Below are 25,253 nucleotides of genomic sequence, written 5' to 3'. Positions count from 1 at the left end.
TTAGCTTTATGTTGAAATACAAGGCTGCAGGAATGTAGCTGGAAAGTATTTTACAGCTTTTAACTAAGAGATATTTAGATTTAGCCAAATATATAATGTTTGAACACAAGATTTATTTAAAACTAAGATGACTTTCTCTGAAAATAATACAGTTAGTGAATGTTTGTTAAGGGTTTTTCCTTACCTAAGAATTTACATACACTGTTCCCAATGCTGACATGGCTTGTAGTTATTACCATTTATTTTAGAACAAAGTTCAGTCTTTCAAAATATTTGAGGCGTATTACAGGCAGGTTCCTTGGTCTCATCAAATCTAAATTGTGCAATTATATCCAAGTCTTTTTACACAATAATGTAAATTTACTATTAAGAGTGATTAACTAAATATTCAGGAAAAAAAAAAAAGACTGAAAAAAAAAACACAGCTAAAGCAAAACAATAAAAACATTTATTTCCCTCCCTTTAATATTTGATATAATTCTGAAAGGTTACAAATAATGATTTTAATTCATTTAAGACAACATGCTGTTGTCTTATTTTCATTTCATCATCTGATTTAGTATTTTATAATAACTACCAGGTCAAGCACCTTCCATTGTTAAAGGTGACCACAGAAACTTGGAGAGGGAGAGAAGACAGTGACTAATTGGCTGGAATGACATACAGTTTTTCAGGAAACCACTCTTGCATAAGTAACCTGTTAGCAAAGTAGGAATTAAGAAACTATTCCTAAAGGATCTGCATCTTTTAAAATAAATAAATACACAAATGAAATAAAATCAGAACTATTTTATCTGTAAAGGTATAAATGAATAAATGGAAAAGTTTGCCTTCACACATTATTCTATTTCTAAATACAGTCAAATGCATAATTCTTCTATAGTAAACTCTTCCTTTTGTTTTGTGGATTCTCTCACACTAACAGAAAAGACATACAACAATAGCAAAATACCAGTAGGAATTTGCACATTTGTTTGTTGAGATATGACAAGTGATATTGCATCTCAATGTACAACAGGATTTGTATTAATTTTATAGTACAAGGGATTGTATTGAAAATTGTAGCATACACTTTTAGTGTCCAGAATATTCCTAATTGTCCATATGTTTGCATACACAAATTGTTTTCAGATACCATAAAATATCCTCTCCATAATGGATGAAATCAGAATCATCAGAGTGTCATGGAAAAGACCTTAAGAATCATCCAGTTCCAACCCCCCGCCCTGGGCAAGGACACCTTCATACATTTCAAATTCCCACTGCAAACTCTTGCCCTTTTCCACGCACCTGTCATCCAAATACTTTACAAAACTTATTGCAAACTTAATTCTTGAGAAAGAAGGCTCTGCAACTGCTCAGGGAGGTGAGAGAAAAAAACAAGTGAGAAGAGAAGCAAAGGGTGTATGCCCATAAATCATCACCAATTCATGGAGAATTAAAGTGACTAAAGAATAATAACAATTAAGAACCATTTTCCTTCATTTCTGTATCCCCTGAGAATATCCAGTACTCCTCATATATAAAGAATATTTACGTTGGTACCTCTAACATGCCTGTTCATTTGCGGTTCGTGTGTATCTCCCACAGTAATCAGCCGTATTTGTATCTTGTCAATACAATGATATCTTGAAATGTTTTAGAAACTGCAACATCATAGGCCTGACTGCACAGCTAACTTAATGAGAGATTTGCTTCAGAAATGAGAGCAGCTCAAAATAAAGATCTGGGTATGTGAATCTTGTGAATGTGCCCCAGTTCCGAAGCAGCTCATTTCAGAATGCCTTACAGGCAGGTCTGTTTATCTGGATCTCTCTTGGCACGTGCTAGAAGTTCAGAACCTGTTCTGAAGTAACGCTCAGAGGTGGTACACCGGGAGTACTGCACTGACAGTTCATCCGAATGAGCTCTGGTGTTCAGCTCCACTTGAACAGATGCACCTAGTCTGCTTTGTGTATAATGCATTCTAGCCCTGATAGTAATTACATAGTTAGAATTCTCTTCTGAAGCTTTAACAAAAATAGAGTATGAATTAAGAAATCAAAAATTTCACAAAATTAAGGGGATAGACAATAAATCTTGCAAGGTAATAAAACTTTGTTGGAAAGGTGCTATTTAGTTGTGCTTGTAGCTTTACTCTCTTTGTACAAACCCAAAGACAATTTGGTCCTCTAGACTTAAAGCTGAATTTTTCCATATGGACCTTGTTTTAGTAACAAAAGACATCTGTGTTATTAAGTCAGGCTTTGATAGCCATGTACTACATCCTGGAATTAGAACTCGGTATTTATTACTGTAGTAATAAGGCTCTAAGACATAAGAACATGGCAGCAAAGAGAGAGATCTTCCCAAATCAGTGCTAAAAAAGTAATACCAGAATCATTCTTTAATGGACTACGTGCTGCTTCAGTATGCAGTTTTTATCGTTAAAAAGAGCAGTCTTTTGTAACTTGAAGATAAAGATTTTAATGAGAATTTTTATGAATGTGTTACTTTCCTGTTAAAATAATTGGAATGCTTTTTTAATCCTAGTAAAGCAGCAAATGGAATGTAAAGATGAATGGAATTGAAATAATACAGCCCTGCTCTGTGGAGAACAGTACTACAGAACTGAATGATATGTTCTCCACAGAAAAGTAGAAACTACACAGACTACTGAAAAGAAGTTCTAGAGAGCGCGAATAATTTAAGCCTTAGTGAAGGAACAAATTTTAAAAATTTAGCAAATCCTTATTAAACAATTTTTGATAATACAAGCATACCTCATCTGTACTCCAAAGCTGGAATACCCATTTCTACTTGATTTGCACATTTACAACCATGTTGATTGTTCTTAGCCACGGTCTAAATTAAAAAGTGATTAAAATAATGAACAAACAGTTCAGTATACAGGTAACGGACTGTAGCTGGTGCTGTCCCACTGCAATAAATGATTATTTAAGGAGTTAAGACCTATTACATCTGTATCTACATCTATCTGTACCTATCTATCTGTCTGTCAAGGGTTTTAGTAGTTACAAGGGAAATACCCCTTCCTATAAAATCCATCTTTTCATGGCCATAGTGTGAGTTAACAGCATAATCTCCCTAAAGATGGCAGTCTGGATTTATAGAATAAATTCAGATTCAGGGTAGAGTCTTTCAAAACTCAGCACTTTCTTTTTAAGTCCTGCCTAACTGAGCTGCTTACTATATGAAAGGATGTATAGCTCTTTAGCAGCTATACACTTCTCTTCCCTGATAACAGGGTAATCCTACGTGATTTTGTCCATCATGGTGCCTAAGTTTTAGATGCCCAAAGTAAGGACAGGTTAATTCTCCTTAATGTGGCTACATTCCATATTATTCTTAATTAAAGATCAGAAAAAATACTGAAAGGACTACTCTAATATTTTCTGATTGTGGCCGCCTATTCTATTTATGGCACCACTTTATGAACAGCCCAAATGTATTTGTGCAACCTACAGATACTCTGAATGAAAATATCAAATTAAGCATGAATATAGAAAAAAACCCATGCATTTATAAACCAAAACATTTCAATATATAAGCGCATTCTTAATTGTACTAGACAATAATCTAGTATCACATAAGAAAAATTAAAGCAACTAGACATTTGGCACATAAAGAACCAACATAAAAAATATAGTTGCAAATGATGAACCACAGATTTGCTTAGTAATTTTCTACTTAAAGAAAATTACTGGCAGTGGTATTTTTATGTCATTATAGTTATACTGATATAACTTTCTAGAGTGAAAGAGTGTGCATGAAACACTATGGTGGAGTAAGTCTTGGAGTATAAGTTTAGAATCAAACTATTGAACTTCCTTATTAAGAGAAGCCCTACTGAAAATCAAAGAATGCAGAAATAGGTCTCTGTCACTTGACATCTCCACTAGGCACAGATCCCTTCTGAAATCTCAAATTGATGTGAACAACCATAAGTTTAGCATGTCTTCAAACAACTACATTTATAGGCGATCTTTTTTTTTTTTTTTTTTTAATGACACATAGCAAAATGCTGGATCTGAACATCACTGAAACATGTAGTATCCCAACTGTGCGACCTGAACCATTCTTCTAAGTCCTTCCTAAGTCTTCTAAGTCTATTTCTGTATTTTACCCTAAAACCACTTATATAAATGGTGGTTGCCACATAGAAGGATGTGAAATACCCAGAAAGAAATCTCTTTCTATGGAAAAGCATGTTCATAGATTTTGCTTTCAAATCAACTGGAAATGCAGACCACATTCCCTTTAACACATTTAGTATGCCTGAGCTGATTTATGGTTTCACTTCAACACAGTGAAAAGCTAGTGCTAATGACAGGAAATAATAATATGAAACTCCAGAGATTTTGGCCAAGATTCATGTGGAAACTGGAGTATTAATAACTACAAGGTGTGAGAAACCAGTGCAGAAACAAAGGATGCTAACCTTCAGGAGGTTCAGCAGGATCCATGCTAACCTTTTGATGCAACATTATTTACCAAAACTAAAAGTTTTTGCTGTACTCATAAAGCAAAAGTTCCCAATTCTAGAGGTAATGCAAATGCAAGGAACAAGGAAGGTCCCCACTCTGAGTAAGTGCTAGTGATTAAACATTGGAGACTATAAATAAAAATGGTGCTGCCTGTCCCAGAGGAGGTTCTCTCTGAAACATTTAGACTTTGTTAGATTAACACATTTTTTAATAAACAAACATGATGATCTTCCAGATATGACTTGTAATTCCTTCATAGTCATTCTTTAGGAATACTCCTGTTGTTTTAGGTACAGGGAGCATAATGAATTGACCTTAAGCCACACATTTAATTCATCATCTCAAATAAGTTCCTTTGCTGCATCAGGAGTTGCCTTTCTAATCAGCATGTATTCTGCAACAGGGCATAGTATAGTACAGCCCCTTGTACAGGTCAGTGGCTGGTTTGGCAGTGGGAACATTATACAAAAATGAGTGTGTTAATGCAATATGAGGAACTTGCCTTATAAAATATCATGTTGCTAGATAACTAGAAAATTATTTTTACATTATTCCAGTCCTTAGGACTGAATAAAGAGATACTCTGACATGTTATTCTGAGGACACATCTCAGGTACTTGCTTTGAGCTGCAGCACATGATGAAATGGCCAGCTTAGTCAAGAAACCATCTAGGACAACTATAACTTCTCCTTAAAGCTTGCATTCCGGGGTAATACTTGTACTCATTATTTCACATTATGCACAACAACATACTCAATGTTTCAGTTATACAAGTAAATATTTTCACTGAATATGTACACTCTTCATACATGCCTATTAAAAATATAACTCTTACTCCCAACCCAAGCATGGATTTTCCTCTGTAGCATAAGGTTTATCCTTAGCAACTGCTATAGAGAGAATAATGTAAAAAACACACTTTGAGTCTAGCCACTTTAAACACTAACCTAAATTAATCACTAACAGCTAGTGGCAGAAAACTACTAAGTTACAGTTTACTACTGTTTGGCATTTAAAAAGGGTCTTTTAATACTGAAGTTATCTGCCAAACCTTCACCAACTTGATTAAAACACAATAAACACTTATTCATAAAATGAAATACACATACACAATTCTATCAACACTCCTTAAGTCTTTTGGAAAAATTACAGTATGAAATCTGAAGGATTTACTGGAAAAGTTTCTTTTTTTTGTGTTGAAGGTCCACATGGACTGCAGCACACTTACCACTGGAGCAGGGTCTTTTCTATCCCCACCAACAGCAAGAGACAAAATACGGACAGGTAGCTAACATCTGCATTCACTAAAGCTTCTGCCTGAAGAACGTGGAGATGACTGCCAAATGAGATTTTTACTCCACTTGGCATTAGACTTTTGACCTGCTTTGCAACATTGAATATTTTAATGTAGGCAGAATCTGTCATTAGGCCAGCAGAATCTGTCCTGAAGAGCAATGGTCCAGTTAAAATATATAGGAGATGCCTGCATAGTGCCTCTCTGCATTAGATTTGGCTGTAGCCAGTACTATTAATTCTCCTGTGTCATAAATACCGTAGGAGAGACACGCTAATAAAAAAGACAGCACTGACACCATCAATCATGTCTAATACATAAATACTGCAGCAATCTCTCTTACTTTTTAAAGAAAATTGACATGGCAACACTTTTCTGGAGAGATGGTTTGCATTTATTTCACCACGAAAAATATTCGTACTCTGGAAATAATACTGTCTTCTAAACGACCCCAGGATTTTAAGTATCATTGTATCTGCGTTAGCTCTTCGTGAAATAGCTATGGATGTCTTAGTCGTGTTTCTGCTCTCTGTTCTGCTTGTGGGAGGGCTTGATTTAGTTAGCAGTGCGGTTTGCTCCAAGCTGAAAAATGGATCTTAAAAATTCAGTTCAGCATTACGTCACAGCCATGTAAACCTGGATTAGGTCAATAGCTAAAGAATAACCTATAGTTGGAAAACAAAACAAAACAAATAAAAACAAACAAACAAACAAAAGTATCTCCTACTTAAAATACACTGCAATGAAATTTTCAAATAAACTACTTCTGTGCTGACAGAAATTTATATTGAGACAAAGATTTTGCAAACTGTTACTCTCAGATACAGGCTAGCTGCTTGATACCTGCAGAGCACTGTGGAACACCTCTCTTTTTGTGGAATTTAAGGGCACTGGTGGAATTTACAGAGTCCATACATACAGCACATTCCTAAAAAGCTGATAAAGACCAAGATTCAGTTACTTACATGAAGATTTTAAATATTGCCAAAGTAAACGCTGCAAGTTAAAAACTCACCAAAATACACCAGTGTTTTTAAAATAATCTCTGTATTATAGATATTTATAAAACTATGTTCTTCAGTCTATTTCCTATTATGAAGAAATCCCTTATAATTTTGAGTTAGGGACAGCAGCAAAAAGGGGGCTGGGAATAAAGTGACATAAGATAACTATTCCAAAATATAACTTCTAGTGTGTTATGCCAATAGATCTCATATGTTCTTACAAACATTTTTGAAAAATATTGTTTGTAAAAGCACAAAGCAACTTCCCTGAACCTTCTTGTCCCCACTCACTCTGAGATCTTTACTCTCTTTTACTGTGGAGTATAAGATGAGCCATTTTCTTGTGTTTTGATAGTTTCCAGTTGCAGCTAATGTCAGTAACGAATTGTGAATTCTCAATATATTTGAAAATACATTTCAAAGATTGAGGTGTGCAAAATTAAAAGACAGAAATATTATTGGAAAATACGGTTTGTGTTGACAGTATGTAGATAACTGAAAACACATATGGGTATATTACAGTAATGTATGTTGAATCTTGCACCTTTAGATATTAAGTATTGAACCTGAATGCTAAAAGAATATATTAATGTATTATATTTATGTACTAGTAGGTAAGTAAATATTCCTAAATATTATATTATGCCTTCTTTCTTTTGGAAAGAAAGCCTGTTTTCCTTACTTGAGGAACTTCACCACTGATAAACTTAATTTCTCTTTGAAGTTATATACAAAAGTTGTAAACTTTACTGCATTTTTATAGAGTAAGTTCTTGTCAATCTTCTAAAGTTTGTCCTCCAGTCAGTCTTTAGCTGTGAGAATTTTTGCAGGCAAATGATCCAGGTCACAGCAAAAATATTTTATTTATTTCAAATAAAACCCACTAAACTGTTTTCCCATTTCAGATAATAGAATTCTGTGAATAATGTTATTGCTTTGTGCTGTACATCTAGTATTTAAAATAGCTTAATCTTATCTAGCACTATTCCTAATTTGTAAATCTATGTTCATTGATTTCCATATCCATGGGTGGTGTTCACTACACAGAGTCAAAATCTCACCATAAGTACAGAGATGGCTTTGGATTGCTTTCCAGAATCTGATTCCTACATTTGTATAACATTGTAGAAGTAGTTTTCATTTACAGCATATGAATGTATTATTCTTCCCTCTGCTTCAAAACCATGCTTCATATTCTGCAAGCAGACTTGTAATCTGCAGTGAACACAACGAAATCGATGGGATTCAATACAGGAATCAGACACCACCTGAATACAGTACCTTGCAAGGCTGAGGTCTCTTTTTGCTCAGCAGAAAATAAATGTATTTTGCTAGTGTTTCACAATATTTTGGGATTAAAAGATCTACTTTTTGTCATAATCCTTGTTTCACTTATTGCTTTTTTATGTATAAAATATTCTAGAATGAGGCTAAGCTATGTTGAAACTTGAGATAATTTATGTCCATACAAATGTCAGGATTGTGTATGTGAGTTTTACATATCTACATCAGGTATAACTTTGATAAGAAAAAGAAATGTGTATCAAATATTTTTGTAATGAAAACTGTATAGATTTTTGAAAGAATACTTAAACTTCACAAATGTTATAGGGCCCACTTGTCTCTGGGGCATGTCCTCTCTTAATTTCAGGAATAAATGCTACTAACTAAGGCTTCTTTATCAAATAATAGCAAAGATATAACTGACAGCACGAAGACAATTGCCTTTTTTCCTAAAAGAGGCCCCGTTTTCCTCACATTTAGCACAATGGTATTATTCCTAGCATGAAGAAATCAGCAATGGACCAAAATATAAATATGGGCTACAAATATAAGACTATTTCCATCAATTACAGATCTAAGATTGAAACTAAAAATGCTTTTTGTTTTCTTACAACTGTTGCTTTTACAGTCTATTATATTTACACGTTTTTCCTGTATACCCAGTGAAATTTCCTTGCTGTTTTTAACTTCAGCTATTTCTTTACATTTTGTAGCATAGGTAGCTAAAACACTCATTTCCTCCAGAAAACAGTAAGAAAGTGTTAGGGATCAGCAGAGATGCATTTTCTTTGTGTGTCTCTCACCACAATTTAACTGTGCTAACACATCATAGACTTTTCCAAAGAAAACAGAAAGCGTTAGGCATTCTCAAAGGGTAGGTGACTGGATAGATTCTGGTGTATGGACTCGAATCTTTTACAATATGTGGCATAAGGAAAAAAATGGTTACCAAACTGGAACATGCTGGTCCCCACCTGCAAATACTGCATAGTTTGTACTACCTCAGCATTCTTTTTTCTTCCATCCTAAATGAATGCCACGACTGGTTCTGCAAGTCAGCCCACAAACACTGGTAGGGCTGGGCGAGGGAGCGACCCACTGCCTGCTTGTGTGTTGTTAAGCTTTTCGTATTCTCAATCATGCTTGTATGTCAAGCACATGAGAAAACTAAGTTTAACCCAGTATAAGAATGAAGTAAAAGTAGCAAAAGTGAAATTACAAATAATGGATGCTTTTTAGTGTAACATTTTAAGTGCCTTTTCCTATATATTGCAATAGCAACTAACAAAAGGTGGACTGAAAGCAACAACATTAGGCAGCTATAGATGGGAAGCTGTCAATGATAAATGTTAATTGAGAATGAGAATCAGGGTAGTCATAATTACAAGTTCAGTTGGAGAACATACATTAAAATTTTTAATTTGAAATTTTTAAAATGTACATTTTAATGTACATTAAAAAACAAGATTCAAAGATCTACCAAGTTTCAATTTATACATGAAGTGATCACTGCGTAGAAAGAAGGACAAGTTTAACGACAGGAACATTTATGTTAAACTTGTTATTTAAATTGTTAGATTCCAGGCAGCATTTAGCTAAGAACATTTTACAGCTTTGGGTTCTCGTTTTTACAATATCCCACAATAGGATATAGAAGGCTGTATAGAGGTAGTACAATAATAGGCCTTTTATGTTTATATATAATTTCTTTTTTTCATTTGTAAAATGTAGTAGTTAATATTTGGCAAACCTGATAACAAAACTCTGGATATGTCCAAGATACAAATTGGAGCTAGGCAGGTTAGTCATCATGATATCATCATGACATCCAGTAGTAGTTTGGGATCTAATTGTCCTTTCTGCTTTTAGAAGTCTTCCATTTGAAAACATAAAAATAATGCATATTGAATAAAAGTGTTCATTGCAAACACAGACGAGCAAGAAATCTTTTGTTAATCTACACACTCACTCACACTTGTGTGTGTGTGTGTGCGTGTGGTTATAATGACAAGAAATGAGAATCCCTGCCTGCTTATGAAGGTGGCAATATTTGTAAAACCAACTAAAGAACAGCTCTGCTGGGCAAGGACTGCTATATGCTGTTTCCACTTAAAACAGTAATCTTATAACTTCAGATTTGTATTGCAGAAAGCTATTGCTGTCCTGACAAAGCATTTTTCCATCCTTCTTTCACTAAGGGGGCAAGAGGAGAGGCAAGGGCGTGTCTCTGAAGGTCTGCTTCCACTTCTTGCCAAGGGTTGATGCACTGATGAGATTTAAGAAAAATGCTGAAAGATTTAGACTGCAATTCTGAAACCGTTTGAAGTATTTTTGTATAGAAATTGACTTTCTTAATGCAATTTGTCTACTTTTTCTCCAAACATCACAAAAGAGAATTAAAATTTAACACGATTATAAATTACTCTGTTATTCAAGCAGTTTCTAGCAGCAGTGATGGAATTTGCTTTATGCACTGCAGCGGTTTATACATCTTCATTGTATAATTTGTTTTATTCCCACTGCAACTCAACAGCATTGCAAAGGAGGGTATGAATAAACATGAATTTGAGATGTTGCAACTGAGCACAGGAGTGTAATGATGGTAATTTGTCCCTACAGATCAGCTTCTCTCAAGAAGCTTTAAATGCACCATTTCCTCAACAGAACTCTAATCAAACCACTGTTAGCATGTTATTAAAATTACTGTCCCTTACAGCACCATCCCCTCATAACTGATTTGTGCAATACATAAGCCAGTAAAAAAGACTGCCCAGAAAGGAGTTGGCTGTTACCCACCTGTGCAGTTCCCACCAAATTTGCCACTGAAATTTCTCTCAGTACATGCCAGGTATTTTTGCATTGTGAATGCTAAGAAATTGGACTGCAGTTTTTAAAGAAACCAACAGGATCATCAGATTTATAAAACAATTACATTTTTGCTTGCTAACACTCATCTTTCTTCAAAGTCAATGAAGGCAATATAAGACTGGAGTCACACTGAACCAATAATGCTTTACTTTTCTCATGCTTGTGAATGTAGGTTCCCATCAAAAAATGATGAGAGGTAGAGTTTTTGTTCATTTTTCTTATTAATCTGTTAAATACAAGAAGATATCCTAAAATAAGGATAAAGAGAGAAGGATAGAGGTGGCAAGGCACCTGAATGTATATCTAAATATAACCCGGGTTGTTTATATCAGTGAGCTCTGCAGAAGGATAAGTATGTGTTAATGTGACTTTGTTGGTTAGGGAGTTATTTCGCAATGCTCCTGTGCATTGTATCCTTTATTGTTCATATTTCAAAGGCCTTTTTTGCAACATCCTAAACAAATAAATGAAAAGCTAAATTATTATCCAAGTTGTGGAAATGGAGAAACTGAAATACTGAAGCTGACTGACTCTGTCAAGTCAATGGTTATTATTAGAAATGGATTAGATTTCATGCCATCACTCCAAATCTTGCACCCAGTCTTGCAGTGACTACCTAACATACTGTAATACATGTCCATGTGTTCATTTTTAAGTGATTAATACCCAGCGAAAAACGATTTCCTGAATATCAGGTGACTGACTGGAAATCTCCTCAGGATAGCTCAGACACTGAAGATGAAAGACCTATCATTTCATGTTACAGTTCTCCTTTTTGCTGTTTCTCAGACATGCTCTGATTCATCTCTGTGGAATACTTCCTACACTGCAGTTTACATTTCTATCATGACACTCACAATTTGCCAAAACAGCAATTCCCCTTACACTGTCTGAGTATTGCTGGCTCTTAAATCAAATGTATACTGTCTGCTTCCATCCCTGCTCTCTGTCTCAGTTATTATTTTTGTGAAGATAAGAAAATCCCATTTTTACCACTGGAGATCCAGGCTGCTTAGGTCACAAGATTCTCTTGGCTTAATCCTTGAGTATGAATCATGAACTTTCCCTAATAAGTACTGGCATTCTTCAGATGATCAAGCTAGCTTACTAAGGCTTCCAGAGCTTTCCACATTAATTATCACCATGTTTAAAGTATCAAAAGCAGTAGCTGATTAAGAATTATTAAGAATATAAACTGTTTATTCTTACTTTTCCTTTCTTTTCTCTCTTTCTCACTGCTGTAAATGCAGTTTGCTGCTGCATGGGGTTGCTGCTGTAAATGGCAATAATACAGCTCATTTACTGGAAAAAATATGAAAAATATGATGAAAAAGATAAATCAGACCGAAAAAAATCCATGTGAAATACTGGAAACAAAATTATTTACTTTCTACACTGGATGGCTCAAAAATAAACTATAAATGGCCACATAACTCCAGTTAAGAAAAAGCTTTTTTCTCACATTTAATATCAGAAAAATTCGATGTAGCCAGACTGAGTAGTAAGCCTCTACTCTGCAAAGGATTTACAGTCCCTGCAGATCATACACCATTGAGATGTCATAGCAAATGCCATGTAATTAAGTGTTCTGTGAAGAAATAAATAAACTTAAGACCTAAAAGGAAAATGAAAAAAAAATGGGAATAAAAATATTTCTTAAAACATGAAGGTAGAAACAGAATATTCACTCTAGATTAAGAATACAAAAAATTGCTGAGATAAGACTGGACTCTAACAAGCACTTACATCCGGAAACATGAAGATCCTGGGCTATTAAGAAAAGGTTTCATATTCATGCACCAAATTTAGATGCTAAATCTAGTAAAAGTAGAACAAATGTGAACCTATTCAGTCTAGCTACAAATGACATTTTTGTAACTTTTACCAGGATCAGCACATCTAAATAAAGATGGACACACCCAAATCATAGTCAAGATCCCTTGGAAACTTTTCTGAAGACAGCAAATATTTGTATAATAGCAGTGATTAAGCCTGAAAATAAAAGCAGAAAGCCCTGAAAAGAAATCAGAAGTGAGTCAAAATGACATGTAGTTACTCTTACATTTATCATCAGAAGTGAGTTAAAATGACTAGTGGTTACTCTTGTATTTATGGTTCTGCAAATCATAGTATAAGAATGCAGCCAGGAGGAAGAGAAGAAGCAAAAGAAACAGAGCAAATCCAAGAGATTTTTAATATTATTTCCAAAGCTGGCAAATTTGAGAAGAATATTACTGAAAGTGTCCAGTTTAAATACAAAATGCTTTCCTGAGTGCTCTGAAGAATGAGTTCTCAACAAAGACCTTGTCCAGTTTAAATACAAAATGCTTTCCTGAGTGCTCTGAAGAATGAGTTCTCAACAAAGACCTAAAAACAGTGAAGTAACATGCTTCTGAGAAGTACAAAAATCCTTTGAAATCAAATTTACATAGTATATTGAGATATTTACAATTTTTTTTCAACTTTCACAGGCTGGATGTAATAGAAACCTCTGTTTTCAGTGAGTGAACATCATTGTATTTAGACTAGTGTACACAACTAATTTCTAACATTTGTAGCAATAGCTAACTCCTGAAAACATTTGCATTCCAAGCAGTTAAGAATGTTAAAGAAAGCCAGAAAGCAATTTAATATTTGCCTTAAAATCAGTACTAGCATAGTTTTCCTGTTTGTTGCTGTTTTAAAAAGATGTTAGATCGCAGTAGTACTTTTCCCAAAGAATGCATTCTTCACAGCAGCAACATATCCTGTTGAAGGCTGCTCACCGAAGTTTGTAGGAGGCAGTGTCATCTGAATACCCCTATGCAACATGGGTGTGGGTGGAAAAAAATTCAAAAATGTGAAATGAAATATTTTCAAATGAAAACCCTCTTGATTTACAAAAGTTACGCAAATCTGGTATGGATGGGTGGAGATCTGTGTCATCCGTCTCTTTAAAAAAAAAAAAAAGAGAGACTTCATACAGGAGTAGGCTTACTCAGCTTAGTCAAATATTATTTGATTCATTAGAGAAAAGTTTAAGGCATTTAAATAAGAGCTAGACATAGCTAAGCAACACTTTTGGTGAAAAATATCATAAAGTCTTACAAACACCTTATAATATCATGCAAAATTTAAACAAAAATTTTAGGCTATTGCTGTGATGACTATTTAGAGTTTAAGGTTTTCCAGGAGCTATTCTACCCTGCTGTTAAGTCTTTTTGTCCAATTAACTCTCAATATACTTTGCCCTATTTTTAAAGAAGTGTACAGGTGTGGAGAAAGCCTGTTTTACAATTCATATTAAAAAAAAAATAATAAAATCTATAATTTTGCATTCACAAGACACAGCATAATACCTTAACCCATTAAAGTGGCCCTAGGTTCTGATTTGCAGAGCTTGAAATGGGACTTTCAATCTGTTATTTCAGCAGTGAGGCAAAATTACATCCTAAGGGAAAAGGCTTAGAAAGACTTGTCTCATTTGGACACTCCTTCCAGTCCTATACTAGAACTGTAGAATGAGAAGATGTTTCCAGACACAGTAATGTACCTGATGTGAATTTGTAATGGGAGCCATATCCAGTTACTCTTGCACAATGGCATAAGCAAGTGGAAAAGATGACAGGAAAGAAACTATTACAGCTTCCATATGGCTGTATGAACATAAAAATAATAGTGTACCTGAGTAAAAATACTTTTTATTTATGAAAAGCAAGTTATTGATAAAACCCTTTTCATATAGCACTAAAAACAAAGATAAGAATATAGCAAAAGTGAAACAATTGTGAGTGCTAGTCAGGTATACAAATTATTTTCATAAAAGTTTTATCCATTTTTATTACTCATTTTATTCTTTATGACTCATTCTTGCTCAGACAGCTCCATCATGAATCCAATGCAGATTATTAATTCATTCTTCATTATATTATAAAAGACTAGAAATCTGAATTGTAAACTTTGGAAACTTACACTCTTGCGTTAAGTGAAGATACATATCACGGCTTATATGATCTTTCTCTTCATTCAGCAGTTATTTCTGTTGTTTGGTCATTTTGTTTAGTCTCTTAGAGGAACAAGGGAAGGGGAATAATCCTTCTCTGAAAAATAATGCTCTTAACATATCTGTTTGCCAATAATAAATTCAGCTTAGCATATGCAGTGATCGATAGAAAAGAACTTTATGGAGTGGGCAAAGGCAACAGCAAGGAAACACCAGGATCAGTCTCAAGTACTGGTGGCAGGTGTTCTCTGTCTCTTTACCCTAAGGGTTTTTTCTTGCCTGATATCCTTGTAGCTTTACATTGTATAGCTAACTCATTTTTTTCTTATGCCTGTAATACATTATAAGTTCATCAGTGGTGATTATGGAAGTTTAACACTTAACACTTCCCCCTTTAAATTGTTTCCTCTCCTTCTGAGCTATTCATTCACCTACCTTATTTATTATTGGATAATATATACCTATACACAGAATTCTTAGCAAATCCACCACCTTACAAATTCAAAAAGCAACTGCGTTAATTCCTTCCTTCTTAACAAAGAATGCAGCATGTTATTTTTACGTACCATTAGGAAAAAAAAGATAGAGGGAATGAACCAGGGTAACAGAAAAACAAAATAGGAAATGAAATCCAAGTTTCTAATGCAGAGATGTAATGCCAAGAAACTGCTCCAGAGAAACTGATTAACTGCCAGCTTTTCTACCTTTTGCCAAGAAAACATTGCTGCGTTCACTGATCCTGTAATTAAACTGAGTATGTTCTGAAACAACTCTTTCTGAATTGTGCCATCTTCTGTGAAGGGGGAGGGAGCTTCATTCTTATAATACACCAATAAAGAGATGGTTTTGCTCGAAAAAGTGGATAGAAGGGCAAGCTTGATTTAATCATGTACATGCATCCTTTAAAGAAAAACAAACAAAAACCACACAACTGGAAAGAGAAATCTTGTTGCCTACAGACCGTTGGTGGGAAGCACAGGGCTATAATTTGCAATTTGCATCCCTGAAATGACTGATGTGGAGGGCAAAAAGTCTTAATGGTTGTTTTTTTAATGCCTTATACTATAATATCAGACTGCACTCTTGCTGACTCTGGTTGTTTTCTTTAAAAAAAATTAAAATAATTCCTTAATTCTAGTGTTTTGTAATATTTTCTTGCTAGGATTTTTAATTTGTCATTACAATTACCCGTGCTAGTCAAGATATTTGCATTAGCTGTACACCAATAAAACATCAGCTCTGTATTTCTCCTCCCACATTTTATCCTGTTCAACCCCCAGTCACCAAGATTTAGTATGGGCTGACTATTTCATTCACTTCCACTATAGTCCTCTGGCATTTTCTTGTAAAGCTTTATTTTACTTAGGATTGCTTTTCTCCATTCCCCACACTTTTTGCATTTCATAAGTTAATGAAGCACTGGCTTTACTTCTTTAACTCATTGTTTGTGATGTGGCTGGCTGTGCTAGGCAGACAGTGACCCTCTCAGACATGAGGCCTAATAGTCTTTAGGATATCATGAAAAGTCTGGATCACCTAACAAAAGTGCAAGAGAGCCCTTGTTTCCAAGACAGTTTCCAATTTTTGGCAGAGGGAATTTGCAATCCCCATGGAGGACACCTAAGCTTCCCTTTTACTCTCAATTAAACTCCCTTCTGCACGCACCCTAATTAGCTTCCTATCAAACCAGTCAAAGTAGAAACATCGCTGTCAAGTCTTACAGTCTCTCTGAACTCCATTCAACTCATCCTTACGCTCAGAGCTCACCAAATTCAATCTACACCAACTTCACCAACTGCCCTCACTCTTCTGTAGCAAGCTCTGTAATAGCACTGGCTCGTCAGACACTGGAAGTCCCAGCCAGCTGGTTGCCCCCACTGCCCAGCTGCAGCACAAACAAGTATCCAGAGAATGAGGGAATACAAACTAAAAATTCTATTTTTTTCTTCACTGCTGCATCATGTAGCATGGGGTTTGTAGCATTATATTGAGCCAAACACCAAGAAACCTTCTCTTTAGCATGTTATTGAGATGTCATTAGCACTCTTGTTTTGCATTTTGCTTTGCTTTCAGCCAAGTGCAAACACTTAGAAAACAGGTGCCTGTTATTAATCTGTATATGCAATGGTATGATGAGTGCTCTGTTTATTAATGATTCCAGACTTCCACATTTTGTCTGCAAATGGGATTTCATCTACATATTGTTTACATGGAAATTTTTCCAAAGTTAATGCACATAACTTCCATATACATCAGTAATATCCAAAAAGTTTCATAAAAATTAAATGGTGCATTTAAAAAGTCTGAGCTCTTCATTTTCCATTTCAAAAGGTGCTTCCCATCACCGCACATTTTACAATGCCTGACTTGAGCTATGCTGTTTAAACCATATTGCTATAGACTTTAAGCCACGTTAGTGAATTTTCTTATTAAAGATGCAAGGTTTACAGGAGTAAAAACTTCCCTAACAAACAGCATTTTTAGTGCAATTGCAATTTTTGTAGTTGAGGCAGGTTTTGTTTTTTCTTTGGGTTTAGTCATTAATTTCTTCAATATTAATTGTATTACCTATAATTTAGAAGCCAGATATTTTATTTGGCACAAAGAGGTCTAAAAAACAGCAGTAAAATGCCTGCTTGAAACAAAGTTCATTCTCTAACGGTTTTGCTGTAATTTGGTAAAATTATCCACTTGGACTATTTCTTCAAAGAAGATGGCAGGGGGGCAGCAAACAGATCCCAGAGTATGATATTACTGACTCTCAAACTCCACTATTTCCAGTTTTACTTCTCAGGAAAATGGAAGTTATTTACCTATTCAAAAAGCACACAATGTAATTAAGAGTGCAATACTAAATTTTAGACATGGACACATGATGACAGAGAGAGAGATCTAGAAAATAAAGATAGCTTCAGAGGAAGAGTAGCGTTAATCGTTGCTGATTATCACCCCAGGGACCGACGACTGACCATTAGCAAGGAGGCGCTGAGGAGGCCAGCTGGGGAGAGTGTATGCAGGTTTGGTAGACAAAACACAAAAAAAAACAGAGATAGCCCCCATGAGATCAAGTCAGCCTCTCTCACATGCACTAGCTGGTACAAACAAACTTGTGTTCTTGCTGTTGGTAAGCAATCCTCACTTCAGGCCCATTAAGGAAAACACAGTCTGTTGAGCACCACACTCCCAGTCATAGCCCAAAGAGATCTCACTGACTAAGGGGCTCCGTGCTAGCGACCTAACCAAATACAGGTTTTCTTTCTCGTGTTAGCCAGAAGCTTGTCTGATAGCTGAGAATAGTCAGCTCATAACGCATTTTACATTCAATCCCTTCACCCTTCTTCTTGGCTGTACCTTGGGGACAGAGAGGAACTTGAGCAGAAATAATGCTGTTGCATTTATTTGGGGTTAAGCTGAGAAACCTTTTTGTGCCAGAAGTATTCTGTAAATGTCAACAGCATCTGTGGCAGAGAGCGTGACCTCCAGCCACCGAGTGGCTCCAAGCTAGGAAAACAGCCACTTCTAGAGAGCAACTCAGCCTTTGGGAAGGCTGAACTCTGAAAAGTTATTTACTCTGAACATAACTTTCTGATGATAATATGAGATCTCAAGATGACTACACCCCAAATTTACATGCCAGTACCTAAAGTTATGTGGGACACAATGTGGTCTGTGAATCACTAAATTGAGCTGCACGTGTTAGAAAAAGAATTCGGAAGTATTATTCACCCTTTCATAGAGATTTTTTTAGTCTTCGCACATTAACAAGTCTTTGGAGTTGAAGACTCCAGGAGACTTTACTTGTGCTGTTTTCAGCATCTTCCTCTTTGATCCCTTCTCATGTAGAGCAGCAGCAGCTGTCAGAATGTGTGGGTTTACTGCTGACAGAGTCACTCTGGAGTAAATATCTGCCCATACCTGGCACCCACACTCCACTTCATCTGGAGGTGGTGAGTTGCTTTGGTTTTCTTCTGGTTTGGCTTGTTCAGTTGACAAGTATCAGATCAGTCATTCACCAGACAGAAACTCTGCTACTAACCTACCTCCAAAACAAATTCAGAAGCTGAGCCAGGCCACTCTTCTTTTCCTGGCTTGATGTTGTCCTGTTCTCTGTTGCTGATGAGCAAGTGACTGATATCAATGGATGTGAATATGCCCAGGTGGCAAATTAATGATCATTGCTTCTCTACCTGACACCAGCTGATTAATTCTTGTACTTCTGAGCCAAGCTTTGCTTTCTTGACAGTTTGTTTAGCAGAGAATGAACAGTTAGCTGTTGGTGCTGATTCATTCCTGCTCACCTGTTATTTCTCAAGCTGTCAGTCGTGACTCCAAATGCAACTCTTCAGATTTTTACCACTGAGCAGCTCCACTTGCTAAGTAGCAAATAAATTATCCACAGCGTTATGTCTCATTACCTAACCAACTGCTTTTTTATAACCCATTCTGACCTTTGTTAGTACAAAGCTTTACTGGGACAACTCCCAAGACGAATGCCCTGAGGAGTAAATGTTGTGAAACGGCACTTTGTGAACACATGGCTCCCTGAGATAATGCTTCTATAAATCTCTTTGATGGTGGTGTGCCTTAGGTGTTCCCCAAGATCTCCACCCAGTCTTCCCTACCTTCTGTTCTTGGGCTTTAATTTTTGTGTGGCTGGGTTTTGCTGTGCTCCTTTTCAGGTGGCTGAGTTCCCTGACTCAGCACCACGCTAGCCCACAGGCAGCTATGCCAGCACAACACAGCAAAAGGGTGCACAAGGGCGGGGACAAACAGCAGGAGGGGAAAACAGGGACTCTCCAACCTTGTTTGAGCAGCACAGTTGCTGTGCGCTTAACCACGACCTTAATTCAGCACTCAAATACTCCATAGTAAGAGGTAGAAACAACATTCTGTAAAAGCATGTAAGTTTTCAAAAATGTGCTTCCCAGCAGACTTGATTTTCAGGTGTAATGAAACCTAGCCACAATTTGTTTTTTAAAAACAACTAGTGTGGCAGTGCCAATTTCAAATGATAATAGCAGTTTTGAAAGGCTGAAAAGAATGGGAAAGCTATGGGAAAGCTCCCATTTTGCTTTTTTCATAAAGCATGGACATAGTCCATCTCCAGACTCTTACAACATTCGGACCATTACCTGTATAACCCTTGTCTTTTTTCCATAACTCTGCATGCTTGTATCTGAGTGGTTGATTATTTATACTTCAACATTTAGGTTTGTGTCTTCCATCCTAAATCGTATCTTATCTTTTTCAGACTATTTATTGAATTTGTAAAGAATATTCCAATTTCTAGTCCTGCCTTTCAGTGTGCTGGGAGCTCTTCTCCATCTTATAAGACTTTAACAATTTCATTCTAACTTCCAATTCTAGATGTTAGGGGGAAAAAAAAAAAAAAAAAGAGTACAAGATTTAGACACAGCCTTCTCATCCTGTATTTCTCACGGTTTTTTCTTGTCCTTTTCTTGTGCCTGCCCTGACAGTAGGAGGCACAGCACAGTAGGGACATATACGAAAATCCCAATCTTTCACAGAGGCAACATGTGGCTAATAAGAAGCAACTTGTCTGAGCTGTAGCATTTCTCAACTTGTACTGAGTTTTTAATCACCTAATTTGGAGGGGGAAATTAAATCTAGCACACAGCACTTAATGTTGCCAATGCATGACCTAGATTGTATTTCCCTACATAGTTGGTGAGAATGCCATTTGAGACATTTTCAAAAGCCTTATTAAAAATTAACATACACAACTCCCACTGCCTCTCCCTCATTCACAAGAGCTGCTACCCTTTCGTAGAAGGAAATCAGACTTGCTTAACATACTTTTCTCGTCACAAAACTATCCTGTAACTCACCACCTACTTACCTTCTGGCGGACTGCAAATGATTTTTACTAGTTTATTCCACAATTTCTAATTTTTTTTTTCTTCAAGTTACTTAGACCTAGAAAAAAAAGGAGCAAGTTGCATTCCTGAATAAAATAAATATTTGCAGTTCAGTTACAGGAAAATTCACCTGTGCTTGCAATAGTAAAACAGTTCTAATTTTATCAAGTGCTTTTAAAATAGATTTGCCTTTACATTTTTCTTGCTGATCTCTTATTGTCTTTAACTACATGAGTACCCTCTACAGCTTCATCATTAGTAATTTCTGTAGCAGCTTTTTGTTCCATTATCTCCTTTGTGATTGAGTATACCCATGATATCCAATATCTTATTGTTCCATTACTAATGACCATTTTAAAAACCTCCATTTTAATAAAAGGTACAGCATTAATGGCATTACTATTTAAAATCTGCTGTTCGTTTCACTAATCTTCAAAAGAGATTAAAAAAAAGAATACACAGTCAGTCCATCCAACATCCACTGCAATAATACTGTAATATGGTTTACAAGAACTCACCTATTTCAAAGGACAGAAAGAAAACCTTTACAGCTGCATGCAGCTTAAAAAAATTATGTAAAGCTTTGAGCATTTGATTTCAAGGCATGTTCTGATAAACCAAAAATATCTGGACTTCAGACTAATTTTGCAACAGGTGAAATTGTCTTTGAGACAGAAGGCAATGCCAAGATTTTTTTTAAGTGCTGGAGACATTTTAAATCTTCTTTCTGTAAGCCACGTTGCATACTGCTGATTGCATTATTAGTCTTTTTGGGTTAAAATTCATTGCTTGTCTCACAGAGTTTTGGACTTCTTTCTAACTTTGATTAACAAACTACTGAGACTGAAGTGTTTTTTTTCTCTTTTTTTTTCTCTCTTTTTTTTTCACATATGCTGTTTGGAATGCAGCAGTAAGAAGCACTTTTTATATACTTAACTCAAAAGCATTAGTTTGTAAGAAAAGATTTGACATGTAGTGTATAGGTTAGTTCAGCTGCGTACTTAACCACATTGATTGTGAAATGCTGAAATCAAACTAGCTCACACAGGATTTGTTTTAATTTATCTCTGTTGGAAGAAATAAAACATATAATTTGAGCCAAATTCCAATGCTTTGGTCTGAGTTTTGCAGTGCATGCAATCTAAAATGTACAAATAATGCCAAAAAATAAAACACTGAATGTTCCTCTATTTATCCTCCAAGCATTTTTGTCTCATTTTGGTAATCAGCCTCTAAAGTGATGGCAATTGAAATAATCCAAAACGTAAGTTTTCTAAACCTATTCCTTAGTAAAGATCTTGATTACCTTTGTGTGTGTGGGGAGTCATTATGTCTGCTTAAAAAATAATGTCCTAACCTTTTGGTGTTTCTTATGCCCTACCTACAACTCCCTTATCCTTCCAAAAGATTCAGACAGAAAACTATGTTCTGTTCGCTAGATCTCCTGTTAAATGTGAAAGATGAATATGCATTAATTATGAGAAAGTAATACTGGCACACAATTTTTTGGTCTTGAATTATAGGGATTAACTATTACATTTATAAAGATTTCTGGACTGTTACAGTAAACACTTCTTTGCTCAATGGATTTAGATGACAATTTACTAAGTAAATCTACAGGCTCATTCAATTATATTTTTAGAGTGAGTTACAGAAACAAGTATGTGGAATTTGTTCTGGACAATGCAAAAAAAAAAAGTTGTTTTTTTTTTTGGTTGCTCCCACATATGCATGTTTCAATGTTTCACATGGGCTTTCCAAAGAGGATTCTCCCTTCATAAAATATTAAATGGGAAATCATCTCTTTATATAAGTTTTATGTAAGTTAGGAAAGTCAACAGTCAAATGAAGAATGCATCTGGTCTTGCAACAAAATTGCTAAATAGGTTACACTTATGTTCTTCATGAGTTTTGTGTCTTTAATACAAAATCTTCATTAGGAGTATACAGAGGAGGTACTTAAGATGTATGCATACCACAGTATAATTGTGATTTAAAATACACACATGCACATAAATAAATGGAAACAAAATTACTGACAACAGTAATATCTTATTGCCACAGTGCCAGGCTTGTGCCTAGGAGTTTAGAGATCTCACTTTACTTTTCATATTAGTACTGTGACTTATGCAAACGGCACTGCTCATCACTGCAGCCACATTTTTACTCTGGTTCTGTCTGGGTGCCTTAAATTCTTACATAATCCCGAAGACTGATTTTCAGAGTCAAAGTGGGATCCTATATGAATGGCACTTCTGTTCTAGTATTTTTGAGCTTCAGGACTACTGTTGTTTGTTTTTAAATAACAAAGCTAAAATTATCTGAAATAATGTCATGATTGATAAAGCTGATCAAAATCAATATACCAGAAAGACAGCAAATCTTTTAAGTACCAACATGCCTCTGAAGCTCTACGTACTATTCCTGGAAATGACACTCCTGTGTGACAATAATACTAATTTAAGATGTACCACCTTCTCAAGATAGCCCAGGCTGATTGTAATGACATATATGTGCACTAAAAGGTATCAGTTTTGTCCAACTGTAGTTATTTAAACTAGTTCCTTTTCATCTTTCATGTAACACAGCTTCTCCCCTATTGATACTGTCTTGCTGCTTTCATAAACTTTCAACACCTTTTTTTTTGCTGTTCTGTTTTCTTCTCAGCAAGAGTAGCTCCTTTATCCTGTTAGATAAAAGTAGAATGCTATCACTAATGCAGTGTGTGAGTTTAATCACATTCCCAGAAATATCAATTTCAAGGACTTTTATATGTTAATTTGATAATATACTAATTTCTATGCATATTGCACATGTTCAAGGACAAATAAGATTTCTAATAAGGGAAGTGGATTGAAATACATGATGTGAAAATTGCTAACAGCTGGAGGGAAGGTACAGTAATGGCAACTGGCCATCATAAGACAGTGCATAAGACAGGAACAACAAAGAGGGAGGTAGCTCTCAGCTTTGATTTTTTGAGCAGTGGGTCAGCATTTCTCAGCATTCCAGTATTTCTAAGCATTCCTGATTAAGACCATGTTTTTTGTTTTTATTTTTGTTTTGTTTTGTTTTTTACCTTTCCTGTCTGGGACAACGTATTTATATTCCGTGAGCTTCCAAGGATGAAGGTTTTATTTCTTTCTCCCAAGAAATTCTTTGAGAATGAAGAGAAGGTATTTGGCCTATGAAATGTGCCCTTTTTTGGTTCTAACTTTCTCACATGATGTCAGCAGTTATTTTTCTGAACGATTTCAATGTGTTTGCCTCAACAAGTCTGCTATTTGATTATTATTATACTTTTAATCTTTGTAAAAGAAAAACTCCACCCTTTCATCTTAAAGAACATTTTTTTCCTCTTTTTGTTCTTCATTATAAGTGGAAGACACATTGTCAGGAATATATAAAGTCATAAGCACCATGTGTTCTGAAAAAATCAATTCTGTGTCTCCTGCTCCAATTTCTGCATTGAGAATCTCTGGTAATATCAAGCCGATGGCAAACGATCAGCAGGCCTCTTACACAGTTTCAGTATTACAGTTTTTCAATCTGTTGTTGCCACTACTTCTCTACTCCACTACACTATATCATTATTAGGAAAGCACAATTATACTTGATACAATTGTATTAATAAGAATTAAAGAATGATTCCCTAAAGAAATAAATTAAAACCCCTAAAAGAAAGGAATAAAAACAAAGGGAATTCTGAAGGAAATAAATATTTCTCTGAAGAAATTTTTCTGGTAACTGAAAATATACCAATATGAGAGCAATGCCCTCTCATCTGGCTTCACAAATGATGGGGACAAACTCCAGATTGCTAAAATGAAATTTTGGATTGCTAAAATGGAATTTAGCAATCTGGAGTTTGGAACAGCAATGTGGGATAGCAAACCTGAATTTGATAAGGAGATCATTCATGACATTGACTAACTTTCCTGCCCAGTTTCTTGGTAAAACAAATTTCTATAATCTGATTGCTGGCACCCCTGTGCCGAAATAGCTGCAAAGTATTTCTTGAAAAGCTTGAGGAAAAGCACCAGGCTTCTATAAGCACACTTTCTGTACTAGAGAGAATTTGTAATAGTATTTAGTCCCTTGGGAATATATTGAATTAAAATGGCTGTTGTGTACGTATTGTGCTACTTGAGGGTGGATGCAGTTAAGCAACAAACCCAGCAAGGTGTCACAGAATCTGTTAGCAGCAGCTCTGAACTACTGAAGAGGTGTGTCGTTTCCAAAGCAAACACTCCACTTACATGGGATGGCTATTTTTCAATAAACTACATGTATGTAGGTGACCTAGGACAAGCCACGTAGCTACAGATATACGGTGCTGTGGAGAAGAGCTGGATGAGGAAGAATACCCAGGACAGCTCTACAAATCTCTCCCTGATACCTCTGATGTACTTGTGATGTTGCTTTAAATATGCCATGTGTCATTCATGTAATAC

At 35.5% G+C, this 25,253-nt stretch overlaps 1 protein-coding gene across 1 annotated transcript in view; it reads left to right on the top strand.

Annotated features, from left to right (window-relative positions):
* Window positions 1–23,749, top strand: part of LOC310881930 (uncharacterized protein) — a gene marked incomplete at its 5' end in the record, with an annotated part of 39,929 nt that extends 16,180 nt beyond the window's left edge. The window contains one exon of the mRNA XM_083799894.1: window positions 1,132–23,749. Coding sequence (XP_083656020.1) covers window positions 1,132–1,140 — 9 coding nt within the window. The 3' untranslated portion in view covers window positions 1,141–23,749. The remainder of the gene's footprint in view (window positions 1–1,131) is intronic.
* Between the last annotated feature and the right edge of the window lie 1,504 nt (window positions 23,750–25,253).

Source organism: Anser anser, assembly GCF_964211835.1.
Source record: "Anser anser genome assembly, chromosome: 15".
Taxonomy (NCBI): Eukaryota; Metazoa; Chordata; class Aves; order Anseriformes; family Anatidae; genus Anser; species Anser anser.
The sequence above is the reverse complement of the archived record's forward strand: the minus strand, read 5'-3'. Positions and strand labels throughout refer to the sequence as shown.